Below are 18,136 nucleotides of genomic sequence, written 5' to 3' on the forward strand. Positions count from 1 at the left end.
GTACGTGTCCCGATCTGTTCTTGCGACACGGACGTGAGATTATACGGCGGGATGAGAAACAAAGTTACTTCATACGGAGTGTTCCAGAATTGTCGAACGTTTTCCCTCGACCAGGATCGCTACAAGGCGAATTAAAGACTGATCAAAATTTGGAATGCAACAAAGATTTATGTCTGTATTCGTTAGATCTTATTTATCGTATTTAAGGAAGCCTTAATTGTAGGGTCTACTATGAATATGGACATTAATCTTTGCTATTCTTACATTTTTTAAGTTTTCGTATATATTTGTCAATCGTAAATTTATTCAAGTATTAATACACGAAAGGAATATACGAAAACACTTTTGCTAAAGTATATGAAAATGATTTTATTGGCTCATTTGAATGTAATTACATAGCAATCTCAAGCATGATGAGCAATGTTTGGCAACAAATAGTTTTGACATTTTAGCAACAGTTTGTGCGTCCTACATAATTATTTCAACCGGTATGAAGTTAGGCCCCCAACTTAACAAAAAATTAACTTTCTATAGCTCATTCGATTGCTCATCATTCGCAGATGTATGCACATTTCGTTTGCACTTCCAGCTTCTCCCAACTTCACACTAGTCTTCCAACTACGAGTAAATTAGATTAAAATAATCTCAATAGATAGATTTTCGTTTTCAAAATAAGTTGATTTTTCATTTAAAAATCTTTAGGTTTTTAAAGATTTAATGTACAATATTACGTAAAAATCTTGTCTCTTTCATAAAAATACGTTAATATAATATGCTGCAAATTTTAATAAAATTTAAGACAATATATTTTTCCTTTAGTAACATTGACGATCAATCCAATTAACAAGTGTGTTCGGTTATCGTGTTGTTGCAGATATGGTAAGATATTATTAGGGCAGACTCGTTCCTCCATTCCTTCGACTAGCTATTGCGATGGTAGAAGATCCGTATTTATTCAAAGCGCACGCTTCCACGCGCGCCAAGAATTTCACCACGTGCTCTTCCTCCGATCCCGCATATGTCCCTTCTGTTAGTTCACCCCACAGTGCGTGCTCACCCCTTTCCAGGGCGAAGGGCATTTGTTAGCGCTCTCGCTGCGAGCCGACGTTGATCGAGCACGCGCACGCCCTTAACGCGCTCCAAAATCTCTACCATCCTGAAAGGATTTTACGCGAATCATATACAAATCGTTTGTACGAAAACTTCGAAATACATGGTAATTCTGCGGTAATTTCGTCGATTGATCATTATTCAAATAGAATAGGTTTTCGATCGATGAACGGGCGCCATTGTTCGAATCTGGGGCATTTAAATAAAAGTAATGTGAATGGAGTTCCGAAAACTTGACGTGCGCGATTGTTCCGCAAATATCGACACCACTTTATAATTATTTCGTGCATTATTTCATATATTACATTGTTGATTGGCGATAGTCAAGAATTAAATTTCTGCAATCACAAATTTACAATATATTAAGGGGCAATACGAGTAATAATAATAATAACTATTAAGCATTATTTATTATGTGTTCGAAGAAAAAGCCCTCAAGCGCGGTAATATGCATAAATTTAACAAGATAAATACATACAAAATCATTGAATTATATATGATGTAAATAAACACAAATGAATGCAAGAAAGCAACGCTTGAAGCGAATTTAGTGACTATATATGTGAAAATATATTTTTAAATTAAAATAATGGATAAAATGTATGATTTATCAAAGTGTAGTTTGATGTTTATCAAAAATTTAATGTGTATAAAAATAAAAAAAAAAGAAAGGAGAGAAATATCATTTAAAATAATAGGACAAGGGAGCAAATGAGAGTTAAAAAATGTGTAAAATATGATTTAAATAAACAACGCCATCAATTAATCTTTAAGCTAGAACGGCATAATTTAGGATTGTTGTAAAACTGGAAATGCGTACCTTATACGCAATTTCGGATTACTATTTACTTAGCAATTAAATGCAAGCAATGTCAGCAACATTAATTATAGTAATTTGTTATGTTAAATTCCTCGGTCAAACAAAATATTTATTATTTTCAAATTAGGACGAAAATAAAAAAAAATTCAAGAAAATGGTAAAATTTTGTTCGGAAATAAGGGAAAAATTATGGAATTTTAAAAGGAGGAATTTGTGACAATTTACATTTATATTGTAACAATTTATGTATAAATGTATATTTCTTAGAAATAAATTAAAACTCATTAACTCTATTATTTGCCCCTGCCTCTCTAAATACCCAACCAGCACGACGAGGCTAAAGTACCGATATTAAAAATACTTCTCCACCTGAGGTAAAGTATCAATATTATCAAGGTATCCTAAGCATCTTTACTACTATCACGAGTCTCACGTAATCCGGTTAGTGTGCGCAGGATCGTTCACAAGAGGATTCTATTAATTAATTAACAATAGCGATTAACGAAATGAGCACCGCCGACACCGGCAATAATATCGAACACATTTCCTGCAACCAGCTCCATTCTACGATGAACTGTGATCTCTGCGCTTCTCGTAGAGGTGTAATTTGTCGATGTAAAATTAGATATAATGGTGTTTTTCTATCTGATTGCCTTGATCTAAGCTTACCTAAGCCGAGTCGAAACTGACCTTAAAGTTTACGAACGTTATTGATTCGTTTCCTAGTATTATGTAATTACAGAGTGATACTTGATGACCGTACTCACGCGTACGTACGCGAACGTATCACGATCAATCGAGATTTAATTATGTTATGACAGAGACGGCGCGTATGAAATAATTACGCCGCTTCGCTATCTCTTAAAGGCAAACGACTCACGGTCTTCCCTCTCGCTGCGAAAAACTTGTTTGCCATTAGGACGAAGCACTTAGTCGCGTCGTCTCGAGCTCGCGCGCTCTCTTTGCCAAATGAACGTCTCGCATTTCTTTTTCCTTCTTTCGCCTGCGGATACAATATCCACTTTTTGTGTCGTAACGAGCGATTACTTCTCGCTCATCTTTCTCCCATTCCTCTCCTCCTTCTTCGGCCTCCCGCCGTTTTTAATGGCCGTTCACGCGCGTAATCGGCAGATCCGCATGCTCGCGCGTTCCCGATGATGATGCCTGGCCTCGTTATTTGTGCAGGATGCGTAGTCGCGCGTGCAAGTGTGTACGCAAGTCGTTCACGTGTACAAGTTTCGACGACTCGCCTCGTTGTCCGACGCTCACCCATCGCACCGACGCGACGCGCCGATGTTTATTCAACTGCAGCTGCGTCAGCTAAGCCGCCGTCTGACTTCGAGCCTGCCGCTGCATCGTCCGTCGTGTTATTTCCATTAGCGGCAAAAGTAGATTTCATCTATGCACAAAGAGCATTCGCCTATAATTCATCTAGCGTGCGTGTCTAAAAGATGCGTGCGTCTATGGATCATTTTCAAATAGTTATAGAATTTAATTTAATAACAAGCCAATATAAATGTCAAACGGAAATAGAAATAGAGTGAAATATCTCTGCGTGGGAGGAGAAATCATTTTTGAATGGAGGAAAAGCTGTGCAATGGTATTATGGCATCTCATTTATATACATTTTATATAACTTGTTGTTTATGATCAATATTTGAATTTAAAACTGTTAACAATTACATTCGTCCAAGTTGTTCAACTGATTTTAGATTATTAAAGTTACGAAATATTTATTATTAAAGATACTATTTATAAAAATGTGGCGACATTGCATAATGAAAGAGATCATCTAGGGGTAGTAATGGCCTTACTAGAAAAATAAATTTAAAAAATTTATTTTGTTTAAAAAACAGTATTTGATTATGAAATTAACAAAAAGTAAAATGTATGCAAATGTCTATACGTGACTTTTTCCGCATAAGCTGTTCAGTACTAAAAGTCTATAGTACGTCTCTAACATAAATTATAGGTTAACAGTAGTGTTATAATCGATTTATTTAATAAGTATTTTGATATAAAAAACTTGGAAAAAAAGTTGGTGAAAAAAAGCAATCTGCACATTTAAGGCATATAAGCAAAATGTCATGCTATTGTTTAACCAAGTTTGAATAACTAAAACTTGAAATCTGCGCAGCCAAATAAAATTAAACTAGAATATACTTCAAAAACGTTTCGAAATGCTTAAAAGTAAAAATGTGTTAATAAACTATGACAATTGTGTGTACTGGCATATTAGGGTCATGGCAACGGCAAGCAACTGAACAAATTTTATAAATTTCATCCATTACTTCTGCGGTCTGTCAACTTCTACCTTGTTCATATTAATTTAAGCCTACTTTTAAATATAATAACTTAACTATTCTGAAACTCTGCCTACAATAGACTATCACACTTTTTCTTTAACATTATGGAAATTTATCCATTGCGAACGACCTTCTTCCGACATTTATGGACTTACATATGAGAATCAATTACACTTTTTTTACTGAAGGGCAAGTTTTTAAAGAAATCTCATCGAAGCATGTCTTGTGGTTACATGTATTCTGAATTTTTGTAAGTTTTTACCCACTGAGGATGGTTCACATGAACCGAAACGTTTGAGGGTTGTAATATTATATTTAATTTCATTAATACATTAATTTTGTAATATTGTGCACTGGCATCATGCGTGGCTCATTGCCATTGTTTCTTATTTCAATTTTAATTTTCTGAGCCTTTAGATACTTGGTTTTGTGCTATAAATATATTCACTAGAATTCACTCCCTAATAGAGATATTAAAAGAGACTATTACATCTACATTGGCTACAATCACTCTCCTCTAATAAATTAAAAAAGAAAAAAAGAGAGAGAGAGAGAGAGAGGCATATGAAATAGGAATTACATAGAATAGAGGAATTACATATGAAATGATGTAGACATCGAAGAAATTTTTTAACGAAGCGAAACAAATCACGTGATAAAGTATATGTTGCAAACATTGCAGCAAACAGCACAGTAAAATAGAACATAAAAAGGTTCTTAAGAATCATGCCTTCTTGTATTCGATGTATTTACCGTCGATGGAGGAAAGAGAAGGAACGATTTATATCCGATGTGTCCGCTCCTCGTGGAAGCATGTAGGATGCCTTAAGAGACTCCCGCTTACGTCATCCGATCTTTGGGCCTCGTCCCCGGGGCTCTCCAAAGACCTATTACCTTATTTACGATTCGCACGGCCATTATCTCCTGGCAACAAAGTGAACCAGCCGGTTTTTCGATACTATCCGCGTGTGTATACCCGCCGGTGTGAAAGAAAAAGGGGAATCCTTTTCGCGGACGAGAAACGAGCACAAAAGACACGCACAACACAGTCGTGGTGCAGTTTTGCGGTCGTGGCCGCGCCGCCGAAACCGGAGGAGGACTTTTGTCTTCGTTTCTTAATAACACGCGCGTCCACACGGAGACACTGCGTGGGGCGACCCTGGCAGAGCTAAAAGTGGCTCACACCACTCTGAGATATTATCAAATTATGGATACGAAATTAGGAACAGAAATGTTGGAAGGGAGAGGTTATTTCTGTGAGATAACGATCAATATTTATTTACGTCATATTGCTAAATGCAAAAATAATATTTCAATTATATGGTATAGTAATATTATTATAAATAAAATAAATTAATTAAAGATTTTTGTAATGCTATTTCAATGAAAGCATTTCATTTACTTTTAGGACGTCGAAGTAAAAGTAGCAATTTCGGTAATGGTAAATAAGTAACCATCAGGGAATAATGACCTCGTCGACAGACAGGTCTCTAATTTTGGAGTATACGATTTAAATTTCCGTTCAAGTATTTATAAATCAACATTTACGTTAGTCGTGCGCTACTGTGTGACGGCATAATCGATTTTTTTTAACTATTTGAAAATTTCTTTATATAATTGTTACGTTGTTTCATTATTAATTTCTTAATTTCTTGTTCTTCGAAAAACACGAATATAAATGAGGCAAATGGATGAAAGTGGGAAAACCGTTCATTTCTCACGTTGAAAAAAAAAAGATATTTAATCAAGATTGCCACAAAACTGGAGATAAGAAATATCAGAGAAAGAAATATTAGGGAAGAGCCAGGGAATTTTGCAAAATTTTTTTGGAAAATTAAAATTCTTAGTTTTCACGAAGTTTAGTATATGTGCATCACACCTACGTATGTAGTTTTGGAAATACCAATTTAACAATTAACAATGTCGGCAACATGAATAGTAATTTACACGCTATATTAAATTGATCTCTCAAAATATTTGATGATTTCCGAATCAGGTCGAAAATACAAAAAAATTTCAAAATATTATTGAAAGTCAGAGAAAATAATCCCAAAATTATGGAAAACTTATGGAACTTTTAGAATGAGGAATTCGTAAACAAGCCTGTTAATAAACTCAAAAACAGCTTTTATCGGAAAATCTTTAGTTTTGTGATGATCAAAACGCAGAGATAGGATATTTTCGCAGGAACACGAATGTTGATATTTGCCAACTCGCAGAGTCATACTACGTTAATTTCAGCCGATGGCTCGCGGTGACCGTTGCTGTTATGGGAGAGCGAGGTAAAGAGAAAGAGAGAGAGAGAGAGAGAGAGAGAGAGAGAGAGAGAGAGAGAGAGAGAGAGAGAGAGAGAGAGAGAGAGAGAGAGAGAGAGAGAGAGAGAGAGAGAGTTTCGATGAAAACGAATTTGTCGTTGGCCGCGATGCAACACGATGCGTCGCTCTGCGGCGCAACAACCTGTTCGATGACTTTTCCGTTTGATGATTGCAACAAGTGAGGCCCACCGCCGCCGTGCTCTCTCCCGCGTTCTCCCAAACCATTTTACCACCGACTGCCACTCCCCGTTTCGCATTCAACAAGTGGCCAAATCATTCACCGCGGGGCGACGATCTCTCGAAAAATCGGAATTTTTGTGCACGCTGTCGTATGGCCAGTCATCGATCGATCTATCAAAATGAGATGGAGCTCCTCGCGGTGGCGGCGATATGACATGTCGCGACATGCGATAGTCTGGGTGTTCCGAGAAGGATCATCGACGTTGCCGTTAAAATTGCAATTTTATATAGCTTATTTTTGCAGTAGCCAATTTCTATTTTCGTAAAAATCTACACAGATACATTCCTTCATCGGCATAATAATAGTATTCGGCGGTTCGCTCTTAAGAGGTACGCGCGAGACGCATCCTTTCGAAATTCGATTGACGCCCTTTCGCCGCAACGTAATCATTACTGTCATCGGAAAGCGCCGATCTTTTTCTCCGTAATTTCAGTCGGCGCGCCAAGTGCCATTGGTGGTGTGTGTATATATCCGACGCTCTCTCTCTCTCTCTCTCTCTCTCTCTCTCTCTCTCTCTCTCTCTCTCTCTCTCTCTCTCTCTCTCTCTCTCTTTCTTACTGAAGAGAGTGGTGGACTCGAACGAATCTCGTGGTATCTGGTGGAATGGGTCTCATTAAGGACGCCTTCACAGCCCTTCATCCTTGGCTCTTCAGGCCCGCGCTTTCGTCCCTTCATCTCTCTCTCTCTCTCTCTCTCTCTCTTTCTCTTTCTCTCGTTCTCGTCTTCTCTTGCCCCTGCTTGGAAACGCTCGTCTTTTATACCTGACTGCCCCTTGCTCGCATTTCTGGGCTTGGTCCCGTGTGTTTGCGTGCGCCTTATGTGCTCGAAGGTCATTCGACGTAGCTGGTTCCTTGTCATCTTCGACTTTAAGCACGTCGCGACTTAAAATGTGTTTTCAAAAGTATCCGACGAAACGAGAAACTGTCGCGCTTTTTGACTAACGGTCTACTATAGATTTTTCTCCGTAGTTAAAATTTAAAACTCTCTTTTTTTCAATATTGACAAATAAAATCTTAACATCTGAAGAAGTTATTGAAAAATTACAATCTCTTATTAACGATAATACATATACATATAATGATTTACAATCTAGATGTATGAATAAATCATGTAACTTCGAAAAGGGCGTATACGATCGAGTTTAGATTTTGATGCCCAATAATATTTTCAAATGTAAATTCTATAAATACATCTTTTGATTATATCAAAGACTTGCGCGCCACTTACTGACGGACTTGAAATGCAATCATAAACTGAAGCCGAATAATATTGCAATTATTAATATTACATTATTAAAAATAATGATCTTTTTTGAACGAAAATTTATAATTATATGAGGATATTTTGCATATAACATATATGTATTATATTTTACAAAAATTATACATGGTTGTTATTTATATACCGAAAAAAACTAAATTTTAATAAATATTTATTCGAACAGTTCTAATTAAACATTTGTTAAATATAAATATATATTCATTTGACACAAAAATTATTAATTTGATTTAACTATATAATTTCATTGAGTAAATATTTATTTACTATAAGTAACTGTTTACTCAGTTTATTCAAAGAAATGTATTAAGATTAAGTAAATATTTTTTTAGCGTAGTATATAGTAATGTATACGTATATAGAGTACCAAGTAAACAAAGAATACCAAGTAAACTGAAATTGATTTTCAAGAGCACGGATAAAATGTGTAACTTTTTTTTTATATAAATATCATTACATATTTTTGATAACGGACATTCTCCCGTGCTCTAATAAGCTGTCTGCGTCCGTAACCGCAGATACGGTTGGTTCATTTAGTCGTATTAATAGCGAGGGATCTGCACGTGGATGGCTGACTGGTCCCGGATCTAAAAAGATTAAATACAATGCCACAAAGTGACGGCAGGCTACTTGTCACGGATGCGGCTTATTCGTTGCGATTGCGTTCCGCGCACGGTTTTAACGCCCACGTGCTCACATATCCTCTATCGCGTCCGCATTGTCGTGTATACATAGCTAATTGAATCCCTTCGTTTCTCCAATCCTTTTTTTACCTTACAGGGCGGCGGTGGTAGCGGCGGGGCTGCTGGCGGGCTGAAATTCACGGTGGCGGACACTTGCGAGAGGATCAAAGAGGAATTCAATTTCATCCAGCAGCAGTACCACTCGTGAGTATCTCTCTTTCTTTCCTCGCTTATTTTCCTTTTCTTTTCGTCTTTTCTTCCTCGCCATTCGCCCCCGTTTCTCGAGCATTTCTATTTTCTTTTAGTCCCTTTTCCTTTTCTTTCTATTTGCTCCATCGTGTTTCCTCAAATTTTCACGATTATTCAAGACGACGAGTTTTCCTCTACATTTTTCCTCGTTTTCTTGGCTGATTTTCGATGATGTTTCGATTATCGACTGATTCGCACCTTTCGATGCATGTTGCGTGCGTTTTTACTCCTATTTCGAAATTCTGTATTTTAAGGTTTAGAGTATCACTTTAAATGTCTCTGAAAACGGAAAAGTAAATTTAGAAAAAATCGTGGCCGTTAAGATTTTTGTTCGGGATGTCGAGGACAACAACATATTTCGATTCCAGCCAATTTAATCGGGAGACACATTTCCATATGATCTGTGCGGGATTCTTTATATTGAAGCGTTATCTTTCTTATTCTATTCTCTTCTCTTTTCTGATTTTTTTTATGTTTCAGACTGAAGCTTGAGTGCGAGAAGTTAGCTAGTGAGAAGACCGAGATGCAGAGGCACTACGTTATGGTAAGGCACTTTGTAAGTTCCTTTTTGTGTCTTTCCTCTCTTCGATCGAGTCTCGTTACCTCTTTCGTTTCGCAAGTCGAGAGCGAACCAAACCAAGAACAACTCCGACAACAATTTAGTTCTTTAATCGTGAAAATGTTGGCGATACTCGCAGCTATGCTTCTCAGTGTTCGATAATCCTTTTATGCGCGAAATGCAACAACAAGCAAACAAGCTCCGATAGAATATCGTAAGAAACTTTATACTAAAAGTAAAGGGAAAAAATATCGTTACTTTTCCCCGAGTTTCGGCGAATATTTAATCCAACGTTTCCCACAACTTGTGCAAAATGCATAGGGTCGTTAAAAATAAAAACAAAATTCGATTATCGGTTTTGCGTGCATCGCGAAGAAATTCTTCGGAGGAGTCTCTCTCTCTCTCTCTCTCTCTCTCTCTCTCGACTTGCATTCGTATTGGCACGCGAGAATGCATGCCAGGCACGCGATATTTATCGATAATATGAGCATGAAAGAATAGGATATTATATAAATGATAGAAGAGTGCAAGCCATTCTCTCTGGGAAAAGCGATTGATATTATTTTCGCTTCATATTGCTGGCCCCTCTTTGATTTAGTTCTATCTGCGTGAAGCAATTAGTCCAGCCAACCGTACTAATCGTATCGTCATCGGTAAGGAGCTTAACTTGGACTTACCTATATTAAAGTGCAGTACTAACATGGTCCAAAGTATTCGCCATGAATACCCGTTTCTCCTTGCTCTCTTCTTCTCTATCCCGAGGCAAGCTGGATGTTATTATATTGCCATTTCTACGATAGGTTTTTTCCTTTATGAGACTCTAAAGTTACATAACATGCGAAAAGTTGCCTCAAGTCGAGGCAATTATAATTTGTTCAGGAACTGTAGTACTATAGTTCGAATATATATATGTATATATATATATATATATATATATATATATATATATATTTGAAATATAATTTTTAAGATAATATCGATATTTGACATTTTGAATAATTATATTAAATTGGATTACGGCTAATATTGAAAAATATGGTCCCTGTCTTCGTTTCAAAGGTAATATACAAAGACGACGTGTTGATACCGGAAATTGAATGCTCTGAATGAAATATTGGCTCGCCCGTTTCATCGTGAATAGCTGCTGCAAAAAGTCATGTAGCGGATCGCAGTCAAGCGCTTTCTTAGAATTCGCGTATAAAACGTTTCAAGTACTACGCATAAAATTGTAAAATAAGTTCTAATATGTAACTTTTTCTTAAACCCCAATTGCGAAACTATCGTCGTAGACTTCACTCGAGACGTTAGTATGAAAATATTTCCGAGTGCTGCATATAAAGCGTTTCTCGTCTTTCACAGTAAATCAAACTTGCGAGAGACACGGTGGCTCGACTGAAAATGAAAATAAAAATCAAGTAGGATCGGGACGAAATCTTTTGTCCCGATACAAAATCAGCATTGCACGAGAATGCGCTCTCGCAGGTACCGGGGCTTACATGTTTCTGTAAACCGCTTTCGAGATACGAAAGCGAACAACGCGGATTGGTGGGTCAATAACCCTGTTATGCTCAATAGACGCAAATTTCAGCGGAGCTAAAGGCACATTGCGTATGTTTACTCAGTTGCTTTTCAGAATTCTACAATCGTCTGTAGAGATTGCAACCGATATAATTGAAACAGATATAATTTCAATAAGTTTAAAACTAATTGTCTGCGTTATCACGATTGGACATAAAGATTCCAAGTGTAAATTTTGAATTCTGTGAAAATTACTGAGAAATTTTGTAAAGAATATTCTCTCCGGTAATCATTAGTCTATTTTAGTTAATATTTTCATATATCTCTTTTCGTTTTGACAGAATATTTAATTATCGGATTTTTGATCTTAACGTAAAGTAATTGCGGAAATGCACGGTTGTAATTTTTGAAACGTTCCATTTCAATCCGTTAATTCTCGAGATAAGTTCAAACGGAGTGCTTCAATACAGGTAGCTAGGATTTGCGCGCTTAATGCATTCCTAAGAAATGCAAATCCAAATTCACGCGAACGCGAAAAGCCGATGGTGTTTTGCATGCGAAAATTGCGCTCGTTTTACGCGAGCTCCATTTACACGGTTAAAACACGCGACTTTAAGAACTGCTCCGGAAAATGAAATGCCGCGTTCGGCAGATCGATGTCCTCACCGTAACACCGCCCGGCATCCTTGGATTCCGAGGTCCTACACCACTGTCTGCTGTACGGCCGATCGTAATTGTCGCGAACTATACTGTCTCTGTAAACTGCTACACCGATGTGACACCGTGCAAGCAACCAAGCAGCAAGCTGGGCCGAGTGGAAGGGAGTCGGGGGTGCCAGAGGGAGTGGATAAGGGGGGTCGGAGGTGACAGAGGGGTTGATGGGGGTTGGGAGTTGAGCCGGTAATCGATATCTCCAAAGTAAACGAAGAGAGAGATAGAGAAGGGGGTGGCAACAGGAGGAGCAGTTGGACGAGGCCGTGGTAAGGGGGGGGGGGTGGAGTGATAGAAGTAGCGAGGAAGAGAGAAGCAAGACTCGTTTCGAGGGAAAAGGGAGCGAGGTGGAGATAGACGAGAGAGAAAGAGGGGGCGAATTACAGAGACAGAGAGAGAAATTGATGTCGAGGGTTTGTCAACCACTGACAAGTATTATATACGTGCAAGCCGGAGACGCGCGCGGCGAGGGCGAGGAACGTTGGTGTGCGCACCACCGGCATGGCACACAGAACACACAGAACACACAGAGTTATACGTACACCACGCTACGCCAGCCGTGTCTCTGATATTCTAATTCCACCCTCATGTATTCCGACCGCCTCTCCTCCTACCATCTCTTCCCGCCGTCACCACCACCGCCACCGCTGCCACGCGCGCGCAACTTCATCCTTCGCGATTTTCATTAGGGTAACGCGCCGCGTAAATCCGCGCGCTGCTTCAATTTTTCCCTCCTTCCACCCCGACCAGCCGCTCCTCCCACTCGTTCTCTTCACTCTTTTGTCCGCCCCGTCTTACGGATCATCGCCTTTCTATGTCATTACGATATCTTTCCCTTCTTTCCTCGAGATACCGCCAATCATGTCACGTTTCCAAGGATTTCATATATACTTGTACTTGATTTATTTGTATTTTATAAAAGTGAATCGGTGACTTCAGTGCTATAATATACCCTTAGAACTGATCGTAGGCGAATAACAATAATAACTGATTCACTTTTAGGGAGTAGATGTTTAGTGCATTTGAATTGTATTTAATTTACAAATATATCTTATTAAAAGACGTAGAATGTTTGTAAATTGAAATCGCGCATTGTAGATTTACCAAAATTTTATCTTCATCTCTGTTTGCCATTTGATCTCCCTTTACTGACGATTTATCTTTTTATTCTGCAGATTTGAAAATGACATTTTATACTGAAAAGTACATAGCAGAGAGATGGGATCAACTCTACTTTTTCTCGCGATACATTATTTTCTCTTCGCTTCATCTTTCATAACATGTTTGTTTGTCGCTCTAATTTACATGCTGCGAAACTTATCCTTTATTTCGTTCGTAAAGACCAGAAAAATGAGAAAAAATTTTAGGTCATTGTGTAAAGTGTCTCTTCAATCGCGACGAAAATAATCTCGCAAAATTTGACATGCTCCAATTGTTATACAAATCTTGATTCCGCATTCCTCGAATTGATAATCATCTTCCGTCCGATTGCTCGCAGGAGTTTCATATTTTTATCGGGATAGATTGCAGTGCATCGTCGGAGAATTAATTCTTTGGAATGTAGTTTCGAAATGATCCCCTCGATGAATAGCGTCGTTTCCTAACTCCTACATTTTGACGGCAAGAATAGGCAGAGGCCGTTACGTATCGTCAAAAACAGTCGGAGGTATAAGCGGAAAGCTCCGAATCCCCGGGCCGTCAGAAAATTAATTTGATTTCCGATACGCGAATGTAATGATCGAGCGAGCGCTGGAAAAAGAGAAAGAAAATTCGATGGTATGGATGAGGGACAAAAAAACGGGGGAATAGAACGAAAAAAACCTTATCGAAAACGGGCCCGAGGTCGTTGCGCATCTCCGACCTGCCCGCGAACGAGAAGACTTTCCAATTATCTATGTTTTTTCTCCGCCGCGTTTTTTCGCGCTGCAACAAATTAAACGTAACCCACATCCCTGGGGCACGCTTCTCGATTACTCTTTGTTTTCCTCCTGTTTCCACGGTTCGCCGTTTGCTTTCCACCCCTCGACTATACCCCCGCGCGCGCGCGCGCGCGCGCACGCGGCTATACCTGGCAGATTGCATTTCTATCCTCTTGCGCTACGTTGTCCTTCTCTCGAAAAAAATTTTTTTTCATCAACACTAGCAAAATTTTGCCCCGTCACGCTTCGACTGTCACGGGGTTTCGGTCAACAATATTTTGTTCCTTTACGCGTAGAAAATATCTTTACACAAAGCGAGTTTTAGTTAAAATATCACTTCTACACGTCATATTTTATATCAATACCATCTCTTATTTAATATTTGAATAGGTTAATACACTATTTCACGTATGCCAAATATAAATTCATATTATTAAGAAAGATTTTTATTTTTTTTTATAACTTATTAAATTCTATCGAAAATTGAGAAAGATTTCGATTGCATTGTGATAGTTGTCTTCCTTGTCTTAATCATTTGTAGGAAATTTTTTTTAAAATATAAAGTGAATATAGTTGGCAGAGAAAGTTTTACTTTGCGATTCGCGAATACATCGGTTCTCATGACTCACAGCGGCTTATTAATTATCTGTTAATTATCCGCGGGTGCAGCGTGTAAATTTTCGCGAGGTGAGAGTCAAGAGAGTGGATGCGAGCGAAAAAGGAAAATGGAAATAGGGATAGAGGCGAGAGATTGAATCGAAGTACAACTAGAAAGAGTATAAAGAGAGGGAGGAGAGGAGAGAGAGAGAGAGAGAGAAAGAGGAAGAGGAGGAAAAAGGATGAAACGAGGGAAAATGTCGAGAGAGCGACAAATGAGGTCGTCCAATCATCCTATCAAAGGCTCGCTACTAAAAGATCCATATCGAGTAATCGGAGGGGGCGAAATTATCGGTACAACTCCTATTATTGGGTTCCCAGGCACGTGAAAATAGAAAATGAGAGACGGACAGATGAGATCGATATCCACAGAACACACATACATTCTCTCTCTCTCTCTCTCTCTCTCTCTCCCATCGTTGGGAGTTTTCTCGTTATTTGATTACTGACTTACGTCGATATCTTGCCTCCGGCCATCCAAGTCGAACTTCACAATCGCGCAAAGCATCCGCGACGCGAGCAAACGCTGACAAATCGTGTGACTGATTGCAAAGCGAACTTTCTTACTCTACGCATGGTCACGCAAAAGTCAAAAGCAGGGATCGAGAAGATAAGTGATAAAGAATAGAAAAACGGAGAGTGAACAATAGGGAAGGCTCTTATTATACGTGCTATAATCCGACAGATAAATTATGATCGTTCTTTACTTAGCGTGGCAGTAATCACGACGCGCACTTTTTCGTGGGCTACGGGGAGAGGCTTCAAGGAAATGTATTATCGAGTCTCTGCGCTTGTGTCGCGCGATACGATCGCCAAGTTGAATCAACGTGCACCACCGTAGGACAAAGCGCGCTCGGGATCGTTGGGCAAAGGAGGAAGGCTCCGCGCGTGCCTTGCCCCAAGTTCGCCAGGCGTAGTTATCGACTGCATTATTAAGTCGGTATATTTCCGTGGCCGATGTTATCGATCTCTGAGCCTGAGTATCTCCCAGCCTGGCCTGACGTGTGTATTGCACTTTGCCTCCCTCTGCCTCTTCCGTTCTCTCTCTCTCTCTCTCTCTCTCTCTCTGTCTGTCTGTCTGTCTTTCTATCTTTCTCTCGGCAAACCGCCTCCCCCGAAGCCATTCGTTTCCGAACGAGAGCGGCTAAAGGCGGACACGCGCGCGGTGCTAAGCGACAGCCAATTTATGATCGCGCAAGCGCATCCACCGAACTGCATCCTACGTTCGGATGCAGTTTACTGAGACGCATGTACGCGCTGAATCGAATGGCTACTACTATTGCGGGCCCCTTTTGGTCTCGCCCTCGCCCGCAGAAATTCGCCCACGAGAATGCCGACAGCGTGAGAAGATCGTGCCGGCCGATCCATCGATCGCTCCGAGCGATTCGATACGTCTCGAGAATTCCGTACTTCGACGTATGCTCTATTTTAAGTTAGGAAAAGTGCCACTTTCAGCTTTTATCGTTAAAATTGTATTGTATCTTCTTAAGGGCGAGTATAGAAAGCAAGTGTCAAATATAATCATGAAATTGAGAAGATGCAATAATTGTGAGAAAATATTGTAGTTGCAAGTACAAACAAAACGAATTCCGATCATATGAATCATCTAGTTATCTCGACTATGTTTGATAGATTTAACTACAAGTATCTGATTTGTATCTTTCTGGTTTGAATCTACAAGAAAATCTTCCAATTAATGCAATAAGACTTCTCTCCAGTATTACAAACGTAACTTTTCTTCTTTATTTACATTTAATTTCAAGATTGTAACTTTATAAGGCTTACTCTGCGAATAATGCATTTCTGAACGAATGTTTGATAGTCGTATTACAACTGGCTAATTTATGATCATGCTCGTATGCATACAAATCATTTTAGCAGTCGTCAATTTGATGCGAATGGATTCTATGATTGTGAACTTTGAAACGTAATAATTTTCCATATTATATTTTATGTCTCTTGTATTTAAATCGTGTGCCGTTTAATAATAGTTTAACCGTATAGTACTGATACTTGGACTCTCCCCCCCCCCCACACACATACACATACACGCGGGTATTTATACATACCAATATACATATGTAGGCAGGTACACAAGTGCAAACTCGTACACAAAGGCAAACGTACAAACAGACCTCATAGCAAATTTATTTTTAAATTGATATTTAATGATACAAAGGACAATTGATTCAAATTGATTTTTAATAATATCTTATTTTCGTCAAAAATTATAAAAACGGTTTATTACGTATCCTGCGCCACAGGGTTACATCTAGCTATTGGGACATTTACCTTACGTTCAACTAAAATGTATAAAAAAATTCCATTTTTTAAATTTGATTTTTATCGAATAACATTCTTTTGTTTTATTTTTATCAACTAAAGTTAATTTGACATACATTAATTCCTTATAAGATTTGCACCTCAAATATAATTATTATATATAATTTCGTTTCCCCAAAATCAAATCATGACTTTGAAATGTGTTATTAAAAGGATCAATTTTTAATTTTTCAAATCTTATACTTTTTTATAATAGTTTATTTAATTGCAATAATCAATCATTTTTAAAAAGAAAGGTAATGCGGCGCTATTATCAAAGTGAGTATCGTATTTTGCTGGAAAAATATTACTATCCTCATGTATTTGTCATATTTTGTCGTCAGATATTCACGTTCAGGATAAGACGAAAATACAGAATTTTGAGATTTGGTTGTAAAATTTTCACACGACACATGGATGTCCATTGGACGTCCAAAAGATGCCCTGAATTTTCCAGATGGGCGCTCATTTCATTACCTCAAATAGGTCCCTATGGATACCTGAAGGGCATGCAATAAATGTACCACTGACCGCCCATTTGACGTCAAATGAGCGCCCATCAAATGGGCGTCTATCCGAAAAATTCAGAACGTTTTTTGGATGTCCAATGGATGTCCATGTGTTATATGGCAAGTATATTCCATGAATGCCCGAAGACGTCCAATGGATACATAATGATGGATAATAAATGACTGTCCAATTAATACCTATTGGGCGCCTATTTTGGGGACACAAAATGGATATATTGTACTTTGGACACGTTTCGGATCTCTTCAGATTTCATCAGCGCTCATTATTTGCGTTTTCGACACCCACAATGTCCATTGGACGTTTATTTGACGTTCATGCGACATACATTTCTGATTAGAATAGGGATCAAATATGAAGTACAATTTTTTTGCGGATTTTGAGAATTATAACTATTTTCCATTGCAAATTTCCAAAATCTGTAAAAAGTATAAAAATAATATATAGGTATATGTTTTTATACTTTTTGCAGATTTTAGAAATTAACTCTGTACTGTAATGGAAAATAGTTATAATACTCAAAATCTGAAAAAAAGAAAAATCTATTTCTATCCTAGAAAAAGGTACATGGATATTTTTATTTTCTTTCCCAAAAATATATTATTTAAGTTTAAACTTAATTATTCAATAGAATTAATTTTGCATTCTTTTCTATGCTATCCTTAAAAGTTAAATGCAACGCGTATAGTGGTATCCTCTAAAATCTAAATGATCTATTCTAACTATTTTAAACATAGGGAGAGAACAAAATGTGATACTTTATAGCAGATTAAATCAAATATAATAAATCAAATTACTTGTAAAAGTATCGAAGTAATACATATGTAACAAGTAAAGACCGCACGAGAATAATTTCTTATAAGTATTTCATATCTGAAAAATATTTTATGCAAACTGAAAGATACGTCGTTTTTGTTACA

The 18,136-nt window shown here is 38.0% G+C and overlaps 1 protein-coding gene and 1 long non-coding RNA gene across 11 annotated transcripts in view; one reads left to right on the plus strand and one right to left on the minus strand.

The window, feature by feature from the left end:
- gro (TLE family member transcriptional corepressor groucho) overlaps positions 1-18,136 on the plus strand; it is a 79,339-nt gene that overhangs the window by 21,926 nt on the left and 39,277 nt on the right. For 6 of the 8 annotated variants that reach the window (XM_087411437.1, XM_087411436.1, XM_087411438.1 and 3 more), the window contains exons 3-4: positions 8,851-8,957; positions 9,483-9,558. In XM_087411437.1, coding sequence (XP_087267563.1) covers positions 8,851-8,957; positions 9,483-9,558 — 183 coding nt within the window. The remainder of the gene's footprint in view (positions 1-8,850; positions 8,958-9,482; positions 9,559-18,136) is intronic. The other 2 variants (XM_087411441.1, XM_087411440.1) reach the window with 1 other exon arrangement.
- Positions 344-18,131, minus strand: LOC147908136 (uncharacterized). Of its 3 annotated transcripts, XR_015546745.1 has the most exons (4): positions 11,746-14,400; positions 10,239-10,352; positions 4,990-5,160; positions 344-3,329 (listed from the first exon to the last, which is right to left on the minus strand). It is a non-coding gene; the product is annotated as an uncharacterized LOC147908136 (long non-coding RNA). The 3 variants fall into 3 exon arrangements; XR_015546746.1 differs by lacking the exons at positions 10,239-10,352; positions 11,746-14,400 and adding an exon at positions 14,821-18,131; XR_015546744.1 differs by having other exon boundaries at positions 10,239-14,399.

This window comes from Acromyrmex echinatior, chromosome 11, assembly GCF_024713525.1.
Source record: "Acromyrmex echinatior isolate Ae372 chromosome 11, ASM2471352v2, whole genome shotgun sequence".
NCBI lineage: Eukaryota > Metazoa > Arthropoda > Insecta > Hymenoptera > Formicidae > Acromyrmex > Acromyrmex echinatior.